Here is a 17,174-nt window from a genome sequence, read left to right on the forward strand (position 1 = left end):
GAGCAGACGAAAGTGGCCGCCACAATGCAGCTGTGGTTTTTGCCTGCTTAAAAGAAGATACTGCAGGAGTTACCACGCAGGGGCACCTGGGTGGCTCAGTCGGTTAGGCGGCTGACTTCAGGTCATGATCTCGCAGTTCACGGGTTCGAGCCTCGCATCGGGCTCTGTGCTGACAGCTCAGAGCCTGCTTCAGATTCTGTGTCTCCCTCGCTCTCTGCCCCTCCCTTGCTTGCACTCTCTGTCTCTCAAAAAATGAATAAAAATGTTAAAAAAAAAGAAGAGTTACCATGCAGATCAGACGACCGTTAAAGTCCATGACATCTCTTATGGGAACCATGCTTTATTTAGGAGGGCTATGGAAACTAATTCAGGTAAGATTATAAGGAGCCGAGACATCCTCTCATAAGAGAATGTGCTGAAATTCTTTTTCATTCTGAGTTGAAATCTTAGAAATCACAGTTGCCAAATGATGTCTTTGTAAAGTCAGGCGTCTCTATAAAGTCAGATCCTTGTCACCGGGGGTAATTAATAAAGAATGATATGGAAAAAAAAATCAAGAAGAGAGAATGGACTGCAACTTTCAGTCCCTTCCAACTTGGAAATTCTTCCAATTATGCAGTTTTTGTTTTTTTTTTTAAGCTATACTCCTAGAGAAGGGGGGAGGAGGTGATGAGAGGGGAGGGGAGGGGAGGGGAGGGGAGGGGAGGGGAGGGGAGGGGAGGAAGGGAAGGGAATCCCAAGCAGGCTCTGCCCTGTCAGCGCAGAGCCCGACGCAGGGCTTGAACTCACGAGTGGTGAGATCATAACCTGAGCCAAAGTCAGACGCTTAACTGACTGAGCCACCCAGGCACTTCTCCAAATATGCACTTTTAACCCAAAATTTTTCAGTTAGGAAGTCATAAATTTATCAAAACAAAACACACAAAACAAGCAAAAAGTCAACTGTGAGTAGGGAAACATCACAGAAATGTCACTGGGGTCCAGTATTCCTTAAGTAATGACCTGGAGTGGGAAATGCCTGCACTTGGGAGTGAGACTGACCTGGGTCAGCCCCACTATTTGTAGGACGTGTAACCAAGAGCAGTGTGTCAACAAGCATTTGTGGGGCATATACTAGGTACCAGTCACTGTGCTAGGTCCTGAGGATGTAACAAATAACAAAACAATCCCAGCTGCTGTCTTCATGGAGCTTCCAGCCAGCCACAAATATAAACAATCTATACAATGCAATTCCTTGTAAGGATGTCCAGTGCTGACCAAGAGAACTGTCACTGGAACACAGAGCACAGGGCCCCAATCTGGTCAAGGGAGGCAGAGAATATTAGCTAGCCTATCTCTAAACTTGAACTCCCTTAAACTTCCTAGCTAAATTATAGTGAGGATTAAAAGAGATAATAAATATCATATGACTAACGACAGTTGGCACATAGCAGATGCTCAATAAATCTAGGCACCCTCAAGTCTGCTCTGCTGTAACAAAGAAAATGTTCTTCTCTTTTTGCTGACCAAGAATCACCTACTCATTTAAAGCGCACACTATAATATTTGTAGAGGACTGACTGTCTAGGGATTAGGTATACCTTTGGCAACAGCTGACTCACAGCTGGAAGAAAGGATCAAGTTAGAGGTCAATGGCAAAGCAATAGAGTAACATATTAAAACAGTAACCCAGGCTGAGGCGGGTCGTGGATTCCATCTGGTATGAAGAATATTCTGCTAGTCTGCCTGTGTACATTTGCTTCAGACCAGCAGGATATTCTCCTTCAACCACAAGAATGAATAGTAGCTGATGACCAGCAAAGTTAAAAAAAAAAAAAATACCAGAAAAGCAAGAGAAACCAAGGAGTCCTCCTACAATCATAAAACCAGCTATCGATGCACAGGGAACATAATGTTTCTTCCACCCAAATGAATCGGCAATTCTCAAAGTGTGGTCCTGGGGTCCAGGGTGAGGTAGGAGGTGGCTGGAGACCCCTTTAGGAGTCTATATGATCAAAACTATTTTTACAGTAAACCCAAAAGATTAGTTGCCTTTTTCTCTCTCATTCTCTCAGGAGTGTAGGGTGGAATTTTCCAAAGTGCTACACAACACATGATGCTATCATTGCCCTGATGGCTAATGAAATGTGTGCCTGTATTATTCTAAAATTTCCTAAGATCAGCACTTTGGGGCACTCAATAATCTAAGAGTGCAAAGGGGTCCTGAGACTAAAAAGCTTGAGAACCACTAAACTAAGTAATTCTGCCCCTACAAAAATGAAGAGAAGGACTACTAAGGACTTACTAGGGAAGCAGCACACTCTGCTCAACGTGATGTTTGGGAGGATGATCACACGGTGTAGAGACTGCATAAGGAGAATTGTCAATTGAATCTGAAATGCAGCCAAATGAAGAGAGGCATCTTTGGGTATGCAATCAAAATGACAATTGCATATATGGGAAAATAAATGTGAATGTTTCTGATCTCAACCGGAAAGTTTCGTTCAAGTACGCTCCAGCAATTTTCATCTTAATTGCACCTTGCTGGTCTAGAGAATTATAAAAGACACTGCACCAATAAGAATTCAAGAACTCAAGGTTAAAACACAATGTAGTTTCCTAACTGCTTTTGGACATGAAAAAAAAAAAAAAATGTTCTTTAGGCATAATGTCAATTTTTGAATGTTGCAACTTAACTAAAAATAGCGTATAAATTTGTCTGAGTGGAAAACACTGTGGTTGTTGCTGTTGTTTTTTAGGAAAATAACATTTTCTTAAAACCACTGTATAGACTGTAACCCTGGAGCATTTGTGGTACCTAAGACGTAGGTGGTGAAACGACCCGCAGAAACTCACTGCTCTAAACGGACAGAGGCATACGTCCGGGCGGACACAGGCAACACTGGCATTCCAAAAAGCACCGTGGTTCTTAAATGTGTAGTGTTCTCAGCCTACAGCACAGCTTCCTCATAATGTCTCCTTGGGTTCCAAGGATGGGAAATTAACAAGGATGACCTCAACTATAGAAGATCCCTCCTGTTCACTGAGCACCTACAGTCTGGCAGGTGCTGTGCTAGGTACTACAGACAGAGACAAACAAGACACAGTCTACCCCCTAAAAGGAACACAGAGTCTAATGCAGGAAGACCACTAAGTAAAGAAATAGCTATAAAACAAATTTCAAAGATGTTAGAGACTGAGCACACTCACTGTGGGCAAGAATTTAGGGAAAGAGGCCTGCCAATGGGAGAGTAAGAGGCCACGGTGGGGAATCTGGCTATCAAATTTGGCTATCCGTAGCTATCAAAGTTTAAAATACATGCCCTCAACCAGAGACTTCCACACTCAGGTATGTACCCCAAACAATGTGCGCTAAGACACGGGGACCCCACAGGCTCACTGCAGCATTGTTCATAAAAGTCAGTACGTGAAATAGCCAAATGTCCATCCAAAGAAAAATGATAAATAAACTACAGTATCTCCACACCATGAAATACTACGCACCAGTCAGAAAACAGAAGGTAAACATGCATGTGCCAGCATGGAAAGATCTCCCGTAAACATCAAGGTTCAGGATATGTACAATATGACTTAGGCAGGAAAAACATTACATATGTAAATCTATGAACGGAAAACAATCTAAAAAGATACTCACAGAGACCATCTCTGGGTAGCAGAATGGAAAGAGGGTCAGTGCAGTGAAGGAGAACTTTCATGTTTTACTTTTCTTACGTACTGTTGCCGTTTTTTATAACGACAATCTGTTTGCGTATTCCTTGTCTGATCAAACACACACGCACAGCGTGCAGTATGACAAGTGCCACCGTGCGGTGGAGGTTAGCACAGAACCTGACAGGACTCGGGTGCTGGGAAGGCTGAGCTCAGATGCAGCTACTCCTCCTGTCAAAGAGGGCTGTGGCCTGGGTGCGGTAACCAGGCTCTCCTCTCTGTACCTCACCTGCAGTACAGAGAGAACGTAATGAATCGTGTTAGCCTCACTAGGCCGCCATGAGGACGATGTGTCCTCTGCTACCCCTGTGCCCTTCTTTGTTCATGCTAATCATCCTGGCTGGCAGGCCTGTCCAAGTTCTTTCCTGACTCTGAAAGCAACAATCACTCTTCAAGGCCCAGCTCAAATACCACCTCTTCTGTGAAGCCCTCAACAGCCCCCAACTTGATATTCACTTTCTTTCTTCTGGATGTTCCCACAGCACTCTGCTTGTATCTCTTTTAAAGTATATTTCCTTCTACCCTGCACTTACAGCCAGTCTCCCTGTTAACCTATAAACTTGAGTACAAAGACTGTACTAGTCAACTCCTAATTGCCTAGGGGCCTTGGGCCGATGAAGATTCATTAAAAGTGTATGTCCTGGGAGGCAGAGAGACAGGGAGGGAAGAGAGATTTAGAATTAAAATCTGTATAAATATGAAAATCCCTTTAGTTAGAATTCACTTTTTTTCCCTACCTAAATCATACTGTACACATTCCACACCCTGATTTTCTTGGTCACATCGCAGGAGATCTTTCCATGTTAGTACTTGTCAAGATGGACTGAAAGACATCGGATTCCTCCTTATAGCACCTCACAGTACACAGTGAACAATCACATGAACGATCACATCATGAGCACTTACTATGTGCCAGGCACTGAGCTAAACACTTGCCATTATTGTCACTGTGTCTTCACAACAGCTCTGTGAAGGAGGTACTACCTCCTTGTACAGATCAGACGCCTGAGGCTAAGAAAGGAGAAGTGACTTATTCAAGGTCATGTGGGAGTCACGCCCATATCTGTCTAACCCCGAAGCCTTTGACGTGTTCTCAACAGTAGAGCTATCACTAATGACGGGCATAAGCAGTCTTCTTCGCACCCTGAGAAGGATAATGCAGAAAAGAGTTTAACAGAACAGGACTGACTTTTCGAAGAGTCTAGTCCTGGGCTGGTATCTGGGAGCTTGGCTTTTGAAAGGTTCCCTAAGTGATAAGGGTGTTTTGTCCACCTGGAGCACTGAACATGTGCTTTCCTTCTGGGAGCGTAGAATTTTGACAGCCATTGCTGACAAAGGCCTACATAACCTGTCCGCAACAAATATCCTAGACTCTAAGTCTCAGATGGGCTTCCCTGGACAGAGGCAGAGAACACAGGTTGATGCATTTCACTGCTGGGAGAAAGGAACATGTCTGCATGTAACCCGGAGAGAAAATATAGGGAGGCTCCACATGAATTCTCCAGACTCGGCCTGGTATGCCTTTCCTTCTTGCTGATCCTGCTACGTACCCTTGAGTACCACTGACTCTGCGCCCTAGGAGTCTTTCCAGTGATTTCCCAAACGTGTGTCTTGGGACTCCTGGCACAAATCACAAAAACCAAAGCAGGCAAAACAAATGAAAAGCAAAACAAAAACAACAAACAACACGTAGGAGAAAAAAGGGTATCACCGAAACAGAGCCTTACTTCTCTGGGTTATCTGGAAACTTGATCCGCAACTCTTGGTTTTTGTATGATCTTTTTTCAAATGTAAGGATCATTTTCTTCACTGAGCTTTCGTCTAGTGGTTCCTCCTGGTATAAAGGAAACGAACGGCAACAATTTCAGTCCAAAGGGATTTCTTATTTACTAATCACTACTTCTTTTCCATGCTCTTCCATGCCATTCTGCCACTCACCTTTCTGGGTTAAACCCTTAGTACATACTTCGTCTCCCTCATTGGAAAGAAGGTTAAGGGTCTGGACCACACGCTGCTTTCTTTGCATCACTCTGTGTGTCTCACATCCAGCTCAGGAAGCTCAGTTTTAAGGTTTTAGAGACTAACCCATTCAACAAATGATTTCCTGAGCATACTATATGGCATGGAATAAGCAACAGCATTAGAGTTTTATTTAATATTTACCTATCCTTCTCCTCTGCTGTACAGATAAGATAATGCTCGGCGGCTTAAAAGAACTTGTTCAAGGTCAGAGCCTGAGTCAGGGACAGTGGACCTCAATCTTCCCCACAGCAGGGATCGGCAAACTCCGGGGCACAGGCCAAGTCCAGCTCACCGCCTATTTCTGTACAGCCCATACTGTAAGAATGGTTGTTGACCAGCAGCAGTCACTGCTCTACGTCTCTTACACATCACCGTTTCTGGTCCTTCCTTACTGGCTGCTGAGAGGGAAATCAGAGAGGCACTCACAGGCCTGATACAGCATCAAGAATTTAATAACCTCACTCAGGGGAAGCATAAAAAACTAGTAGACCATACAGTTTTCTTATTTCAAACACTCAAATAATAACTACAAAGGTAAATAAAACGAATTTTTGAAAACGGAATCATTTTCCCCAAAAACGTCTGCAACAATTTCAGGAATGTTTTCTCCTCAGTTTCTTGTCGAGGTTAAAGTCACATGCTGCAGTGCACTCTGTCTCTGTGACACCCTCCTGACTGCTGGCTCCACAGCTCTGTGGTCACTGACCACAACTCACCCCTAAAAGCAATAAAGGAACTGCTATCAAGAGAGCCGGTGGGGCACCGGGGTGGCTCAGTTGGTTAAGCGTCTAACTCTTGATTGCAGCTCAGGTCATCTCTCGGTTCGTGAGTTTGAGCCCCCGCATAGGGTGCTGCACTAATAAGGTGGAGCCTCCTTGGGATTCTTTCTTCCTGTCTCTCTGCCCCTCCCCCACATGTCCTCTCTCTCTCTCTCTCTCCCTCTCTCTCTCTCTCTCTCTTTCTCCCCCTCTCTTCTTTCTCTCTCTCAAAAGTAAATATACATTAAAAAAAATTTTTTTTAAAGTGCTGGAAATGTACCCTTTTGGAAAGCACTGAATCACCCCATAATTGTGTAAATACTCTAAGATGTTAGATATTATTTTATTAAATTTCTATTTTCATATATTGGGTTTTAACTGAGAGATACCTATAAATTTGTTTTGGCCATGACACATTTCTTTGATGTTATCGATGACTCCTGGGCCTTGAGAGCCTCTACCAGACTCCCACCCCATCCTGGTATCTACAGCTTAAAGAGAGAGTATAAACTGAAGTCCATGCCCCGGCTCAGTCAGGACTCAGAGTCTAGCTTCGCTACTTACTAGCCACATGGCGATGTCACTTTGCTGAATATAATCCTCAAACCCTCACCAAGTCCAACTGACTCTACTTCTTAAGTCTTTCTTGAATTCATCCATTTGGTGTTCGGAATAAAATCCTAAATCCTTCACATGACCCATATAAGGAAGGTCTGGCAGGATCTGGCCCAGACAATCTCTCCAACCCTAAACCAGGGCAAATACCCCTTTCGATGGCCCATGGCTACTTGTTCACTTCTGATTCTCCAGTGCCTGGCACATAGCAAGCAGGCAGCAAAGATGTAAAGGAAGGAAGGAAGGAAGGAAGGAAGGAAGGAAGGAAGGAAGGAAGGACAGAAACATTACCTGTATCTTTCAAGGTCATAGAGATGACCTAAAGAGATGAGGTGGGTAAAACTCTTTTACAACTACATGAACATAAACTCTTAATGTTACTATAAGCAACAGGCACAACGTACCCAACGTACTACTAGGATTTAACTAACTGATCTAAATTTCTAGGAACGGTTAAATCTCAGTCAAGCAACCTCAACCTCCATTTTCTTTCTTTCCAAGGGCTAACGACGTCTTGCCCGCTCTGTAGGAAAAAAACCGTATTAGTGTTAATACAGCTCTCAGAGGATTCCCAGAACCTTAGCCTCTCCAGGGTCTGGCCTTCCCTCCTTTAATTTCTCTCCAACACTGGGGGAAAACTGAATTATCAGTCTTAGTCATCGACCACAGCAGTATCTCCAATAGCTCAACGTCAGAAAGCAGAGGGAGATTTCAGAAAGATGAATGCTGGTGATGTAGCACAAAAAGGACAATAATATTTTACAAGCTCACGTGACTTCACAGGGGCAAACATCACTTGCTTTTCATCAAATGGGACTTTGGTGGCAGTGAGAAAATAACTCCTGGACTTGCAGTCTTCCATGTGTCATTTTTACAAAGCGATCTCTTTTTCCCCGTCCCTTAACAGAAGGCCTGGTCCCCACATTACATTTCTGTCTCCCAGGCTAGATACCACTTACCCATGACAGCTACTATCCTAATCCTCCAGTACCAGCCTTGCCCTACATGGGAATTATACCTGCCAATTAACTGCTGCTGCAGGGCTAACAGATTGAGCAGAACCTAGTGAGGGAGGAAGGAGGGAGGGAGGGAAGGAGGGAGGGAGGGAGGGGAGGGGGAGGATGTGCTATACACACTGTTTGTCTAAGCCTAGCAGGGCCGCTGCCCTCAGAGAGGAAATTCGGGCCTGTCTCCCACCACAGATTTCCAAAGTGTCACCATCTTTTAGGGGCAGACCCCCAAATTAGCACTGGTACAAATCCCAATGAGGAGAGAGTTATTGTCACAACACAGTAAAGACCTTTCCGGAATATGAATCAATTTTTTTTTTTTTCCCTTCTCAGATTCACACTCCAGCTTCATTTTTTAAATCCAAACTTAGCATCAGGTCTTTCAGGGAACCAAAAAACAGCTGGCTCTTAAGAATCTATTTCCATAATTCATATTGAACAAAATGCCAGAGTGAAGTAACACACAAGTTAACACTTAAGGATATAAAAAGACACTTAGGTAAGGTCATTTTATTTTTAATCACTGATATTTTACCTCTACTCTTTTTAGCCTCATTCATTTATTCATCAATAAATACTTATTAAGGGCCTACCAAGAGCTAGGCATGGCACCGAGTGCTAGAAATACAGCTGTGAGCAAAACCAAGGCAGTCCCCGTTTCACAGGAGGTGGGACGAGGACAACAAATGAATACAATAAACAAGCCAGGATTTCAGATCAGAAGTGCTGTGAAGGCAGCGTACTGAACAAAGAAGTAAGACAATGAGAGAATGACTCACAGGGCTACCTCAGAGATAGGACAGGTTTCTCTGAGGAGGAAACATCTGAGCTGAGACCTGAATGAGAAGAAACCAGCCATGCAAACAAAGCATTAAGGGCAGAACGTTCTACAAAGGGCACAGAAGTAAAAAGGTCCTGAGGCAGGCATGAGTGGGCCTTTAAGGCATCCTTTGGAACAGCAAATAGAAAGGCCTTTAGACACCTCTTTTCTTAAACTGTATTTTTCAGTCACACCTAAATACCTCATCTCTTAGCTCCCCCTGGAACTTCACCTTTGTTGCTTTGCTAATGCCATTTCAACTGAAAAGCCCTTCTTCCACTTGTCTGATAAAATTCTATGCCTCTTTCAAAGACTATGGACTATAGTAAAAAATCTAAGTGCCTTCAACGTGTCCGGTCTAGGAAGCCTCCCTGACCCTCCTCACTCAAGACCAAGAGCCCCACAGTTCAGTGTTCGGGTCTCGATTGCAACATATAATCCAGAATAATTTTAAAACTCTACAATGATCTTCACACTTTGAAAAATGCTTTCCCAACTCCACTATCCCTCTTAACCTTCATGTCAACACTGTGCAAGAAGTAATCTTAACTCCATTTTACAGGTTAAGCTGAAAAGCTCAGAGAAATTAAGTATTCAGCCTAAAATTACACTCCATGGATACTGTGTCAGGGCCAGCCACACCTGCCACCTTACCTCTTCCTCTTCCTCCTCACCCTCTCTATCAATAATCTGCAGCAGTCTTTTTTTGTCATCATCGGCTTCTTCTGCCACACTCATTTCCTCTTCCCGACCGCGGCTGCGGTCTCGAGTGCCAGCTTGTCTCCGACGCATTTTCAGTTCTTCCTCTTCATCATCCCGGGGACGTTTGGTGCCTCTGTTGGGCTGAAAAAGAGAAAAAAGTAATACAGGATTCCAGAGCTGGAAAAGACACAGAAGGGCCTACATAGCAAATATTCTGAAAGCTTTCAAGAATTCACCGACTGAGGGGCACCTGGGTGGCTCAGTCGGTTAAGCGTCCGACTTCAGCTCAGGTCACGATCTCGTGGCTTGTGAGTTCGAGCCCCACATCGGGCTCTGTGCTGACAGCTTGGAACCTGGAGCCTGCTTCAGATTCTGTCTCCCTCTCTCTCTACCCTTCCCCCGCTTGCGCTCTGCCTCTCTCTCTCTCAAATATAAATAACCATTAAAAAAAATTTTTTAAAAAGTCACCATTTGAAAAGCACCATACAATACGATTTCTCCCACAACATGAAGTAAAGCTCTAAGCGGTCATTTTTCAGACTTTTAATGTTCCATAAATACATGACTGAAATCACCTACAAGGTAGCTGGCTTTTTTCTTTTCTTTACAGAATTTTTTCTAACAGGCAAAGTTTTACCACTTTGCAAAAGTTCCTGTGTATACAGAAATCCCAGGGAACACAGCCACTTTGAGATAGGTTAGGCTCAGCTCACTAGTTATGATACAATCCCCAACACCAATCCCTTCGCACATGGTTTTAATCCACGTCTAAGAAAGACTACAGTCACTCACGAGCAGCTGAAACAGAGAATATTACATACGGAACATCCAAGGGTCTACCGCACTCCGAAGTCCCCGCCTTAGCGAGTAAGGCCCAGATGCAGGATTACCCAAGGTCACAACACCAGCGGCAGCACTGAAAACAGAACTGGCACTTCCTGACTTCTGGTCCAGGGCTCTGTCCGCCATACGGTTAGGTCCTCATTTTGCCTTTGATACTGCAGTCCCCGGAGGAGTTCTTAACAGGGACTTTATTACATTGGAATAAAATGGGGGCACTCCTGAAATGGGCTTAAGAGCCGAGGAGAAACAGCACTGGCACCAGATATCAAATAGCCCACTGTCTCCCACCAGCTCAGCTTACCGCTGATGCAACTTTGGGCATGTCATTTAACTTCTCTAAACCTCAGTTTTCTCTCTGCAAATGACAAATGGAAATGATAACCCTTTTCCCTGTGAACTTCAAAGGATGCTTTTGTGCGTGTGTGTTTTTTACCATTTTTTCCCAGCTTCACTGAGATGTAATTGACATGTAACATTGTGTCACAATGTGATTATCTGATTCATGTGTGTGTGTGTGTGTGTGTGTGTGTATTGCAAAACAATTACCACATAAGTTAGTTAACACCTCCATCACCTCATATAATTACTTTTCAAAAATGATTTTCTTTCTTTCTTTCTTTCTTTCTTTCTTTCTCTCTCTCTCTCTTTCTTTCGGTGGTGAGGACATTTAAGATCTACTCTCTTAGCAACTTTCAAGTATACAATACGGTATGGTTAACTGTAGTCACTCTGCTCCACACTAGATTCCCAGAACTCATTCATAACTGGAAGGCTGTACCAAAAGGTGGCAAACTTTAGTGAAAGCATGCTAAACGATAACAGTACTGAACAAATGCAAGACATTATTACTATAAGGTAATCCACATGATTCTGTCGTCCACAACACAAGACATCTGTGTTAGGCTCGATGAGCTTTTCTTTATTGTTAGGATAACTAGCACACCAAACGGGTGCTAGGTGCAACATGGGTTATTACTACCAAAGAAGAAAATGCCACATTTGCTGCCAAGCCGCTAAGCCGTCTGGTGATAAGAGACAAATTTCTACTAAACACATTACACATCTCACCTTGTGACTTATAATCCACACCGCTACTGAACTCCACTATCCCAGCAGTGCAAAGTCATTCCCCTCTGTATTCACACACCCTGCTGGTTCCACATACCAGGTGTGCCAGTAAGTCTGAGCATATGACACTGCTTAGCAAACTCACGTTAGACATTTTGGTTTGTGGGTTACCACCCGCTATTTTTCACTCTGTTCCTAGCCTCCGTGAGAGAGATTATAATTTCACATGATAACATTCTATTTCCATAAATACAAAAATTACAAAAATCTATTGTCATCATTACTGGTCTACACTAAGAAAATCAGCAGAGAAAGAAGAAAGAAATCAATATGCCAGTTACCAGGGAGCACAAGAAAAAGGGGGCGGTGGTTTTCAAGTGAGAAAGGAAGGAAAGGTAGCTTAATCCTAAAGGAGGGCAGGCTTCAAACCAGAAATGTGTGGCTCCCCAGCAGGTAAGGAACTTCAGCGCCCTGGGAACACTAATTCTTTCAGGCTCATAACGCGAGCCCTGCTGCGATTCTGATTAGCGCGAGCCTGCCGCAGCAGTCAAATCAAAGCATGAGCTCCATAGTTCTCCACGGAAAGGAGGTTTCTGGATGGTGTATCTCTGAGGGCAGAGAGAAAAGGCAGTGGACCACAATTCAAAGGAGAAAGCTAAATACCTCCCCCCGCCACCCCCCCCACCCCGGCCTCCCTGGTTAAGAAACGTAAAACTGAGAGAACACCAGCAATGTCTCTCTGGAACACACCTTCCGATCTACTTTTTTAAAACAAACATTTCAGACGTAGGGGAGGAGTTCCACTTTTACCTCTAATCATTTCCACTGAAATAGCATTCTCCTTCTGCAGAACTTAAAGCACCTATTTTAATCTCCACCACATCTCTGGGGAAGAGAAGTAGGTTAACAGTTCTATTTTATAAGCGGGGGAGACGGGATGCCTGAGATCCTTCAATAAACTCTTGCAAAGACAACCTGGCCCCTTCTCAAAGGTGAACCTGATCTCTGCAAAGTTTGCTAATCTACCGTGATTCCAAGACCCTAACTGAGACAGGTCTGAGGGAACGTTCAGTCGAGAACATATACCCATAGATAAAGTCATGGCCACGTTAGAATAGTATTTGTTAAACCATTCATTCAACAAATAATGTATTAAGGAACTGCAAGGCTTGAAGGGCCCTCAAGTAATAAGCTGGCCCAGTGGCAGTCCCAGGCTTCCATCTGGGTCATGTCTAAATGGGGACACAGGGACAGACAGGGCCAGTATGGATTCTTGAGACAAGAACAGCTTTGTTCATCTTTAGGAATAGTTTAAGCAGAACACCCCTAAGGGGGCAAAATTCAGGTTCAATGACTGTTTCTACAATTCCCTTCCCCGTCACACAGGGCATTCAGCTTGAGTTTCTCTTGTGACAGCTCTCCAGCAGAGCAGGGCAGAACCCGTTAGGATGCTCTGACATGGCTCTTTCACCAACATTATCAGCTCCCACCTCCAAAAGATAGGTAAGCCATTCGGGGGCACCTGGGTGGCTCAGTCGGTTGGGCGTCCAACTCTAGGTTTCAGCTCAGGTCACGATCTTGCAGTTTGTGAGCTCAAGCCCCACACTGGGCTCTGCACTGGCAGTACAGAGCCTACTTGGGATTCTTTCTCCCCCTCTCTCTGCCCCTCCCCTGCTCACTCTCTCTGTCTCTCTCAAAATAAACAAACTTAAAAAAAAAAATTTGTTTTTCTCAACTCTCAACTGTCTCTTTTTCAGACACGAACACTCCAAAGGGTGAAGTTTCTACTCATCTCTGAAATTTGACTACTCAGAATAAAGGTTTAGATTCATTTCTTTAACAAATATTTATTAAATGCCAACTATGTATAAGGCCTGTGCTGGCAACTGGGGACCTGAGTGTGAATAAGATAAACCCTGCTTTGTTGTCTAGGGGGCGTAACAGTCCAGGACGTAGCTGCCCAATCAAAATGTAATGCAAGCTATAAATGTAATTTTAAATTTTTTAGGGGATGCATTTTAAAAAGTAAAAAGAAGCAGGTGGCTTTAAATTTAATGTTTTTCAACAGAATATATTAAACATATTATCATTTCAACATATAATCAATATTAAAAAATTACTAATGCAATATTTTACATTTTTTTCATACTCAGTAAGTCTCTGGAGTTTGGTAGACTACTTTACATTTATAGCGTGTCTCAGCACAGATCCAGCTCCATTTCATGTACCTATGAGCCAGATACAGCTAGCGGCTACTAGACTGGCTACCACAGATCTAGAGGATTTTCATCCAAGGGATTCCTATTCCCTGATAAAGCCAAAATGGAACTGTCCTTCCAGCAACACTGCATAAAATATGGACTCACAAAAAGCTGAAGTCTTATTTGTGAAAGGTTGCCCCCCCCCAAAAAAATTATGAAGCTAACAACACGCTGACCTAGAAATAAAGATCTACATTTACCAATATTCACTACCGAGAGGGTGATCAGTTACGCAAGACAAAACAGGAATATGTATGTAAGTGGAGAAGAATCTCAGGGCTGTCAAACTGATTCCACTACGGAAGAGCCAAAGGCCTCTGGATTCAGGAAGGGAATGTAACACTCCCAGCCTGTCAGAGGGGTCAACAGCTCAGGCTGGAGCTCTCCTTGCAGCTTACAAAACCAATCCCAAAAGGATTAAGCCATTCTTACCAGTCACCTTCGGAGATTAATTTGTTGTGGAATCTGAAAGGTGTTTGGGATCCCTCAAGATGAAGGAATGACAAAAGAAACTATTCTTCATCAAGTCATTGCTTTGTTTTCTGTTGCCCACAAGACTAGAGAAAAAAATGATTATATATATATATATATATATATATATATATATATATATATACACACACACACATATATATATAAAAGATGCTTTTACTTTCTGAAAAACCTTGAAGCCTATTATGTGTGTGCATGTGTGATGGATGACTTATATATCTATCCCCCTGGAAGCAGAAATCAAGACATCTCCATGAAAGCTTTGAAAGAGTTAAAAAATTAAATAAGTAATCTGCCTAGGAATACTCCCTGCGTACCCAGACAATATCCAACCTAAGCTTTTGGTTTCATTTTTCCCTCTCTCCCTCTCTCTCTCTCTCTTTTTTTTTTTTTTAATTAAAAAGCAGTGAGAAGCTGTAGCTATAATGAGGAGCTGTGGGAAAATGCAGTTATATTGGGCTCAAAGTAATGTACCATAGGAAGAGGCTACATCACCAGAACGAAGCCTAAATTAAAACTCCACTATGAAACCAACTCCATTTCCTCTGAGCATGCAATCTATATTATCGCATTTATGGTCTTGTCTCGACCTCAATTAGACTTGGGGGTGGGGGGGAAGAAAGGGGACTTCTATAATAAGCAATAATGGCATCATTATGATAAATTATGAAAACACACAGTGCAATTATTAATGTGAAGAGCACATCTATACCAGGATATAACGGTGGAGATGTGTACTGTGGGGGGCGGAGGGGACGTCTAAGTGCGTTCAATATTGTAAGTCACCTCGCTTAGAAAGGGGGTGATTTTCATAAAAATGTACTATCATGTTAATGGGAGAAAAAAATACGTTCAATTCTATTAAAAATGGAAAACGTCAAAGGAAATCTTCTGTAACCTTATAATAAAGCAGGAATTTATAAACCAGGACTTTTTCACCTAGCACCAAGAAGCTCAGGTAACTTCGGAAAAGGGCCTTCCAAGTAGGGACATCAAGTACTATTTCCTAAGTATCAAACAATGGTATAAAGACTCAGAAATCTGAGCTCAAAGGGATAATCTAGTTTATCCCTCTCTTTATAGAAATAGGGAAATCTGAGCCTAGTGACTTTAAGCAATTTGTCTGCGATGGGCAATAATACAAGGCTTCTAATTCCCAATTTAGTGTTTTTCCTACTTTGCAACACTAACTAGTCATTGTTAACCTGTTTGCAATGGTGATATCCTATACAGAGAATGAGCTTTGGAGTCAAATTTTCCTAAACTCAAAGCCTAGTCCCTCTGCTTAGTTAGCAGCCCTGGAAAGTAACTTATACTCTCTCTAAGCCTGAGTCTTCTAGCTCTATAAGCTAGGAACAATGACCACTTTCACACATTTAGGTATAAATGTATATATATACATGTAAGTACATGAAGGCCAATGTTCTAGAGTGCCCAGCAGAGTCCGGCTCATAGAAGACACTACTTGTAGCTTCCCACCGCTCTTTTACACAACTGATTTCAAAAATCAAAGAACCTCAAGGTTGGAAAGGGAGGTTACCACTAATAGGTTCTAACAGGAGGATCCTTTTTTTAATGCCAATATATGACAGGCCCCACCCCCTGCCATACCTTTTAATACCCAATGATTGAGAAAGGACACAATGACAACAAATACGTTACTATCTATTTGGTAATACTTTTCACTGAATTTGTGTTTTTTAACTCCTACATTTATGAGACAGAGAGCGAGCGAGAGATGGATTAATTTTGAGAGATTTGAGATTCACTCTACAGAAAATGCCTGTTTATACCTGTCTGGATTCACAGCCTCCTGCAGTAATTCTGAGGAGCTAGAGACACCCAGGCTTTAGGAAGCCCTGATCTAACCCAATCATCTATCTGAGATTTGAACCCCCTTTAAAACATGTCTGCTGGGCATCGGCTGGGGCTTTCCTAACACTTCCGGTGACCAGAAACTTACCTCCTCCCCAAGTCGTGCCCCTTCCATCTTTGGATCACTCAGAGAGTTTGTTAAATTGAGGAGAAACCTTTCAATTTACAATTTTCTTCCTTGGTCCCGAATCTTTCCCTCTCTCTTTTTTCTCCTAATCTTTCTAAAGCAATATAAACATGATTATAGTCTCACTCTCACATTAAAAAAACAATCTTCAGGTTATTTCAAGACAGTAATCCTGTCTCTTTCTTTCTCTATCATTGCCTTTTCTTTTTCAGAATAAACACTTTTAATATGGGGGGGGGGGAGTGTGCAACACAGGGGAGAAAGGTAGGTATATATACACAATTAAATTCCTTCTTGCCGTTATTCTGAGGTTTCATAATTTTAAAGCTTTCTGATACCTCTTAAGGTAATTGGACATATGGAATGTCACAAACCCAAGCTTGTGGACGGATTGGTATAACCGATTTGAAATGCTCAGAAATCATCTGTTGTTGACCTCGCCTGATTACATTTTGTCAGAATAAAAGGGAGTTTTCAAACATTCTTTTTTACCAGATGGTAGTGAGTGGCCTGACCCAGAAGTTACAGATGAGCTGCAGTAATGAGTTTTCCCTTCCTTTTGCTGGCTGCACATTCACTGGTGACATTTTACAACTAGGACTTCTGGCTCAATCAATATTTGCAGGCATGAAACCTGCCAAAGTTAACATCAGGGCTCCCTTGCAAATTTGCTTAAGGCACCAGAACTGTAAAAGCTCACAATCTCTAATTCTGCAACTACCATCAGCCAAAATTCATAATCAGGGATCAAAGCCATCAGGGACAGAAAATTCTACCTACCTCAAAGGGTCGCTGTGATGACTAAAACAGCTTATGAAAAGGTTGTATGTAAACTATAAAGTGGTATACCAACAAGGGGTTATCATATTTTTA

The 17,174-nt window shown here is 42.7% G+C and overlaps 1 protein-coding gene across 2 annotated transcripts in view; it reads right to left on the minus strand.

Annotated features, from left to right (window-relative positions):
- Positions 1-17,174, minus strand: part of CTNNBL1 (catenin beta like 1) — a 160,381-nt gene that overhangs the window by 121,119 nt on the left and 22,088 nt on the right. The window contains exons 1-3 of one of the 2 annotated variants that reach the window (XM_042931004.1): positions 10,457-10,552; positions 9,588-9,776; positions 5,436-5,542 (exon numbers count right to left, since the gene is read on the minus strand). In XM_042931004.1, the coding sequence (XP_042786938.1) occupies positions 5,436-5,542; positions 9,588-9,725 (245 nt within the window). In that variant the 5' untranslated portion in view covers positions 9,726-9,776; positions 10,457-10,552. Of the gene's footprint in view, positions 1-5,435; positions 5,543-9,587; positions 9,777-10,456; positions 10,553-17,174 lie in introns of those variants that run through there. The other variant, XM_042931003.1, reaches the window with a different exon arrangement.

The sequence above is a fragment of the Panthera leo genome, chromosome A3 (genome assembly GCF_018350215.1).
Source record: "Panthera leo isolate Ple1 chromosome A3, P.leo_Ple1_pat1.1, whole genome shotgun sequence".
Taxonomy (NCBI): Eukaryota; Metazoa; Chordata; class Mammalia; order Carnivora; family Felidae; genus Panthera; species Panthera leo.